The 8,042-nt window shown below is 40.5% G+C and overlaps 1 protein-coding gene across 1 annotated transcript in view; it reads right to left on the reverse strand.

The window, feature by feature from the left end:
• The window catches only part of TNN (tenascin N), a 72,859-nt gene that overhangs the window by 43,742 nt on the left and 21,075 nt on the right, over positions 1-8,042 (reverse strand). Inside the window, exons 6-8 of the mRNA XM_072648573.1 lie at positions 5,009-5,272; positions 2,781-3,044; positions 783-1,046 (exon numbers count right to left, since the gene is read on the reverse strand). Coding sequence (XP_072504674.1) covers positions 783-1,046; positions 2,781-3,044; positions 5,009-5,272 — 792 coding nt within the window. The remainder of the gene's footprint in view (positions 1-782; positions 1,047-2,780; positions 3,045-5,008; positions 5,273-8,042) is intronic.

Here is an 8,042-nt window from a genome sequence, read left to right on the forward strand (position 1 = left end):
ATTATCTCTTTGAGGCAAACCCTAGATATCAGCCTTAGCTGATTTTTTCCTGGGTTCTGGGTGGGGGCATAAAGAACTAGAGGCCAGAAGAGTCTCCCTTTAGAAGTTAGCCTTGTTCCATAGTGAATAAGGTCCCTGTGAGTCTAGAACTAGACCTCCTCAGTGGGAGAAAGAGTCCCTGATCCTTTGTTCTAACAGGTTTTAGGTCTAGCACCATCCTGCCTACCCTACACCACATGGCCATCTCACTGGTAAGTCTTCTAAGACAGCAACAATCGTACAACATCAGCTAGGTATTTCTGAATCAGCAAGCCAGTTTATGTTTGTCTCTCTTGACATTGTAGAGTAGTGGAAAGACTCCTGAATTTGGAGACAGAGGACATGATCTAATAAGAACAATAATAAAAAAAATAACAGCTGCCTTTGTATGGTGCTTTAAGGTTTTCAAAGCACTTTATGAATATTATCTCACTCTATCCCCCACAACAACCCTGGGAGGCATTATTATTATCACTATTTTACAGATGGGGAAACTGAGGCAAACAGAGGAGAAGTGACTTGCTCAGGGCCACATAGCTTGTAAGCATCCAAGGCTTTGAACTCAGGTCTTCCTGACTCCAGGTCCAGGGTTACACCCATTAGGCCACTTAGCAACCATTGAGATCATTAGATTGCTACTTAGTAGAATTTGGTCCTTAGAAAATTACCTAGAAAGCACTCAACTAAAAACCTAACATAAAAAGTGAACTGTTATTTGTAATAATATGGGTAATTTTGGTTACCTGTTGGGGCTTTGGTGTTGGCTTTCTTGCTTTCCCGGTCTCCCTTCACAGCCCAGACATGAACACTATAATCCATGCCTGGCCTCAGACCTGTCAAGGTGGTGGTGGTCTTGTCCTTCTCCATGGGCATCTTCTTGGTCTCTCCATCAGCTGAGGTGTATTGCACTATGTACTTGTCTATGATGGCCTGGACTGGGTCCCAGGATATAGTGGCTGTGTCCTCTGTTACCCGATCAGTTGTCAAGTTCTTGGGGTCATCGATTTCTTTAAGAAGAATGTGTGGAGAAGGTTAAACACTGGCAGCATATTAGCCATTGCCACCAGTCCATCTTTATGAGTACGGGATGGAGATAGCAAACTTCCAGAAATGTAGGACTTCAGAATCATAGGACATGAGAGCTGGAAGGGACCTTGTCATCAAAGCACTCTTCAGTCAACAATGTATATTACTTTCATGGACTGAGGGAGAAAACTAAGAGAACAGACAGGTACTTCCTGGATTTATAGCTCCCCAGGTCATGGACAGAACAGCTTCTCTGGAGTAACTTTTCATCCAGCAAAACCACTGGTTAAATTGATCTCTCCCATACCGTCCAGGGCACACATTTCTTATTTAAAGACCATCATAACCTGGCCCTAACCTCTGTGTTCCATCTCTTAGGACATTATTCCCCCTCCCACATCCTGCAGTCCAGCCATGTATCATATGTGGTTCCTCTTGTCTCCTGTCTCCATGTCTGAAATATACCCCCTTCTTACCTCTACCTCATGGAATTCCTACCTTTCTTCAAGACAATAACAGCTAATATTTATATGGTGTTTACTATGTGCCTAGCACTGTGCTTTACAATTATTATCTCATCTGTACCTCACAACAACCCCAAGAGGTGGGTGCTATTATTATCCCCATTTTACAGATGAGAAAGCTGAGACAAACAGCTTCTACATGAAGCGTTTCTTGGCCTCCCCCTTCAATCAACTGCTACTGTTCTCCTTCCCAAACTACCTTATATTTCACTACCTTGTATTCACTCTCTTCATATTTGTTATGTATGTATTCATAAGGGCTTAATGTCTCCCCCATTAGGATGCAAGTGCTTGAGAAAAAGGATTATTTCATTCACTGTATTTGTATCCCCAGACCCTAGCACAACGCATGGCACATTTTTCAGTCATGTCCAACTCTTTGTGACTCCTTTTGGGGTTTTCTTGGCAAAGATACTGTAGTGATTTTCCATTTCCTTCTTCAGCTCATTTTACAGATGAAGAAATTGAGGCAAACAGGGTTAAGTGACTTGCCCAGGGTCACATAGCTAGTAAGGGTCTCAGGCCAGAGGTTAGCATATAATAAGTGCTTAATAAATGCTTATTAATTGGCTTATTGATTGATTTATTATGTTGGATTTGTTTGCGGAGATCATTACTTTCTTTTTGTAAGGATCCTAGAAATGGTATATGTTTCAATAAGCAAACTTTAGTAAAAGTTTAATAAGTCTCCTAAAGGGAGATTTTTAATACAAAATGTCACTCATTCATATAAGTATATTTAGAAGCCTTTTGAACACAACACTTTGGCCAGTACTGTGACCATGCTGCCATCTTGCTGGATTTTCTCAGACCTTTAACACTTTTAAACACTAAATTATTCCAACTTGCTATCACAGGTGCCAGACAGCAATAATCTTAAAACTGGCCACCAGGTGGCCACCTATCAATGAGAAAATGGTGGGGGCAAAGAGTATTTGTTCCCATTGACAACAAAGTGTAGTGAAAAGACCACTGGATTTGTACTTAGAGAACATGAGTGTAAAATACTTCTGCCACTTAATAGTTTTATGATCCTGGACAAATTATTTCACCCCTCAGCCTGTTTGCTTGTTTTTAAATTGGGATAATAATACTCATTAGCTACAGCTTAAGAAAATTTTTTTACAACACATCATGTACAGAAAAGTGTTACCTAATGTAAGCTAGTAATGGTGCGTTTCCTTCTGTTACCTGTTGGGGCTTTGGTATTGGCTTTCTTACTCTCCTGGTTCGCTTTCTCAGCCCAGACATAGACAGTATAATCCATGCCTGGCCTCAAGCCAGTCAGTAGAGTGGTGGTCTTGTCCTTCTCCACTGGCATCTCCTTGGTCTCCCCATCAGCAGAGGTGTAGCTCACCAGGTACCTGTCTATGGAGGCCTGAACTGGGTCCCAGGAGATGGTGGCTGTATCCTCAGTTACACGTTCAGTTACCAGATTGGTTGGGCTGTCAATTTCTTAAGATAAATATCCGGAAAGAGAAGTATAATGTTTATAATCCTGAAAGACCAGCGTATACACAAATAAGCATTATCCGACAAAAAAAAAAAAATGTCTAAGTCCATTTTGCTACATAGCAAATGCATTTTTCCAACCTAAAATCAGGACACGTGGCCAGACAAAAGATAGCCTCACAAAAACCAGGACGTGGTTTTTTCCAAAACCTCATTAGAAGTTCTTTCTTCTCATAAAACAAGGACCATCCCAGAAAAACCCAGGATATATTCGCTTTAATTATATGCCAAGAGTTGTGGTGGTTTAAGCCTTTAACCCAGTGGTCTGAAATTCCAGTGGGAGTTAATATCCTATAATCAGATGTAGGTCTTTTAGATAAAGTCAACATTCCAATTTAACTGCTAGAACTCTGTCCTCAAATTGTCTTCTTAAAACGTTTCAATTAATCCCCAGTTTCCTCTGCTCCCTATTTTCATATTATATGCTATTTTATTTCTGTTCTTTGAACTTCAAAGACATTTTAGTTCACTGATTTATAATTTCACTAGCATGGGTAATCCTGCCACCAGTATGGATTGCAACCCTCCAGGCCTTAGCACACACTCTTAGTGAGTTTCTGTGGCTAAAAACATCATTGTCTGTTGGCTAACCATTTGGTTATAAGCTTCTACACGATTAATTTGCCTAAACCAAGACAATAGGTATACTATTCATTGCCAGGCAATATGAAGATAATTTTGATGAAATATTTGGAGAGGGAGGAACCACAAACAATTGGAGGAGATCAGGAAAGGCCTCTTATAAGAGGAAACACTTGGGTATACCCTTGGATAGAACCCGAGGGCATAAAAAAAAAAGCAGATCAGTCAAAAGCAAGAAATGGGTGAATCTATCTTAAAAGACCTCTCTGTAGAGTGAGTTCTGCCTAAATAGTTGCCATACAGCACTTGTTTCTCATGCCAAATGTCAATTCCTATTCAGACTCAAAAACTGAGCTTACAATTTATGTTGATAGCAGAGAGAAGTACATTAACTATGAATAAACCTGTTTTCAACAACCACCTATCAAGAAGATCATTTCTTTTTATACTTGGAAACATAGGTGTCTCCCTAAGCAGGCTGTCCTGGATTAATAGATAGCGCCAATCAGGGTAGAGGACTGCACAGAGAAAGCGTTACATGGCCGCTCCAGAGTTAAGTCCTGTGGTGTCTGTGGGCCTCACAGGTGACTAACTGTCTATAGGAAGGATGTAAGCAGATAGGATTTATGAAAACTTAAAGGTATATCCAGTACATTTGTTTCTGCCACATTGGAATGCCAACTACCCCCTTATTCTCTGAAAAAGGCCTACATTATATGCATAGTACCCAGCAGTCACTGCAAACCAAGATAAGCTTTCAACTCTTTGTCAGCCAAATGTTTTAAGCTTTCATGTCCAGAAATGAAAATTAGAAAGTGTCAGCTAATTCTAGGAAAATACTGCATGAACTTACAGTCCAATTAAGTGTGACCTACAATATGGAGGTGGAAAAAAACAGCTACATATGTGCTAAAGCTTATTTGAGGCTAAAAAGGCAAAATTCAATTATGAAAAGAAATCACGTTTGTTTCTCTGAATATTTTGACACGCAGGCTGTCAAAACTGGGCACCAATCTCCTGATGCAAGATCACCCTTCTCCCTGAGGGAGTTTCTCAGTTTTTATTTTTCTTCTCTTCTTGGGAGAGTCAGTGTAGTATAGTTCTCTAAATGTGAGATCTTGAGCCATGGGATTCAATACGACTTCCAAAACTGTATAACCATGGACATATAACTTAACTTCTCCAAGCCTCAGTTTCCTCATCTGTAAAGTGGGCCTAAAAATACCTGTACCTCATAGGATTATTGTGAGGATGGAGTGAAAAGGATCGTAAAAACACCTTGCCAATCTTAAAGCTGTCATGTACATGCCAGCTCTCATTGTTACCTGTTAAGGCCTTGGTGTTGGCTTTCTTACTCTCTTGGCTTCCCTTCTCAGCCCACACATGGACAGTGTACTCCATGCCTGGATTCAAATCCGTCAGGACGGTGCTGCTCTTATCCTTCCCCACTGGTGTCATCTTGACCTCTCCTTCAGCAGAGGTGTAGCGCACCACGTACCTATCTATGAGGGCCTGGACAGGATCCCAGGAGACAGTAGCTGTATCCTCTGTCACTCGATCAGTCACCACATTGGTGGGACTATCAATTCCTTCCAAAAAAAATTGAATGAGGAAAGTTAGTACGAGGCATCTCTTGGGAGCTGTGGGTGAGGAAGGCTAGCACAAAAATATTCCTTGTCTTGTCATTTCTGTCCTTATTTGAAACTTTGCAGGAGATCTGTGTATGCTTTTCCTTTCTGTCATTTATTTAACTCCTTTCACAAGGTCCCATACCCAGATGAGGGCCAAAGGCACAAAGGTAACACAACGGATACAGTACAGGACTTTGAGTCAGAAAGGCCTGAGCTCAAATTTTGCCTCAGACTTGGCAGTTATGTGATCTTAGGCAAGTCACTTAGCCTCTCTCTGCCTCAACTTCTTCCTCTGAAAAATGGGCATAATAATAGTTGGACTGTTGTAAGGGTCCAATGAGAAAACCCAAGGAAAACTCTTCCAAATTTTAAAGGTCTATCTCAAGGAGCCTTTTCTAGGGATCCAATGACCTAAAAAAATGTGCTGCAATGACTACTCATACTATGATAGGGAGCCTTTTCCAACTCCATTCCAAGATCTATATCATATCCCCCATGTATAGTATAATATAGGATTATATTATATAATATATGTATAATAGTATAGTATTAGGAACTATACTTAATAGAGAAATTTCCTGTATGTTTTGAGTATCCAACCACAGAGTGAAAGGGAGGAAAAGAAAGAAGGGAATCCCATCTGAGCTGATATAAATATAAAAGCGAATCCACTTTTTCCCTCTTTTTCCTCCTCTCTCTAATCTAAAGATGGCTACTGGAAAGTGCTATCTCCACTTGGCAATACTTCCACTTCTTAATACCCAGAAATAAGTGTCTGGCAATAAATAGATGTGGAAAGGTGGATAGTTTAGGGTATTTCCATGATAGAATCTTCAAGGAGGAAGGTCATTGCCAGAAGAGGCCAGCTCAGCAACTCTAAAACCACCCAGCATTATATCAAAAAGCTGTGGGTATGATTAAGCAAATTTTCCATTCCAGATCCAAATGCTGGATACACTTTGAGTAGCTATGGATTCCTGGCCAAGTCGGAGATGAGTAACAGCTGTAGGAGCTGCTAGACAGACTTCTCCCCCATATCCTTCGACTCTGACCTCCTCCACACATTAAAGAGATAGCCTCCTACCATTCAAAACCACAGACTTAAACTGGTACCTGCTTCTGATCAGTCTAGAAGAAAAAACCCAAAGGCTCAGATACATGGGACCAACCTTTAGAGAATAACCTTTCATTTTAATATAAGAAGACTTCCCATTTCTTCAAGGGATCAGGACAGGGACTAGACATGCAACTTCATGGTATATTGAACTTCTTGTTGAGGAACTCCCTCCATTGAAACAGGTCATCACTTTCCCTGAAACTTATATTCTTAAAGAATTGCCTAGAGAAATGAAAGTTTAAGTGACTTGCCCAGAAGGAAACCCAATTTATAAAAATCTGAATTTAAATAAGAGACAAGTTAGGAAAGACTTGTGACATTACAAAGGGATGTAGTGGAAAGTTCTCATAGTGAAAGACTGGACTAAGTCCAAACATTGCCAATGGTAAGTAGCATTCATCCACAGACAGAAAGGGTTGAATTAACACGTTCATCCTATAATTTATCTTTCAACTTTTTCTATTAAGTGACAATAAATTGCAGAAGCTAATCTTGGAATATTAGGGATTTGAGGGGGAAGAAAAGTTTCTTGTGCAGGGCCACTAGGAAATAAATATGGAAGTAACAGATACCGTGGGCCTCTAATTAAAATTCTGTTTCTTTCTGAAAGTGTATAGCAGTATTTTAGACCAAGTTTTCAGCTGAGTCCAAAGCTGGAGACCATGGTGATCATGGCCAAGCATTGAAGGCATGTACTCCACCAAGGCTTGTGCTCCAAGGGCCCAGAGGAGCAGTCTGAGGATATCACATAAAGACACTGGGGGAAAGGGCATAGCACTGAAGGGGAATATTGCCCTAGGCCCCATGGGTTCTATCAGTGTTCTTCTCCACTTGTAAATTCTTTGAGTATCTACTCTTTCCATTGAATGTATGTCCATGTGGTTTATGGGGATAGACTTTGTTGTTACTTCTCTTACTATATATACCATTTCACTAATGCCTTTGCTTTGAGCTAATTGTTTCCTTTATCTGACCATCAAAAAGTCAACACAGATGGAGACTCATGAACTATAAGTTTTGGTACCTTGAACCTGGGAAAGTAGTCTGTTGGAGAACCCAAGCCATAATGATGGGTTTTGGTGGTAGCCATTGGGGATGCTACCATCTAGCTGTTTCCTTTGTTCCCACCACAAAACTGATGACTTTTCCCCCCACAGACTTCAGTTATGTTTCATTATGTCTTGAAGAAACTCAGCTACTTGCCTCACATTAGGCTACTTGCTTTACACTTGTTTCCCACCTTCAGCTCAAAAAATAGTAATTCAATGGCTGAAAAGTTAAATTCTAACCCTCAAGGAAATTGTCAGGATGGTTCTACCACTAACTTATATATGACTCATTGAAAAATAGTAAATGTCAGCTTGGGTCAACTCTTCCTCTAACACAAAGAACTGCCTGAACAGCCTATGTCACATCAACTTTGTTTTCATTGTCCATTCTCCTTGCCCAACAAATAGGAAGCAGTAAGGAAGACAGCTTGGAAGTTTGTAATCTGGCTGCCCCCAAGGACTGTCTTTGTACTCATTCTTGTCAGTGGATGTAAAGTATGGATCCTGAGAATAATTGCTCCATCACACCCAAAGGCAAAAATTACAAAGTCAGGTTCTAGCT

The sequence above is a fragment of the Notamacropus eugenii genome, chromosome 2, assembly GCF_028372415.1.
Source record: "Notamacropus eugenii isolate mMacEug1 chromosome 2, mMacEug1.pri_v2, whole genome shotgun sequence".
Lineage (NCBI taxonomy): Eukaryota > Metazoa > Chordata > Mammalia > Diprotodontia > Macropodidae > Notamacropus > Notamacropus eugenii.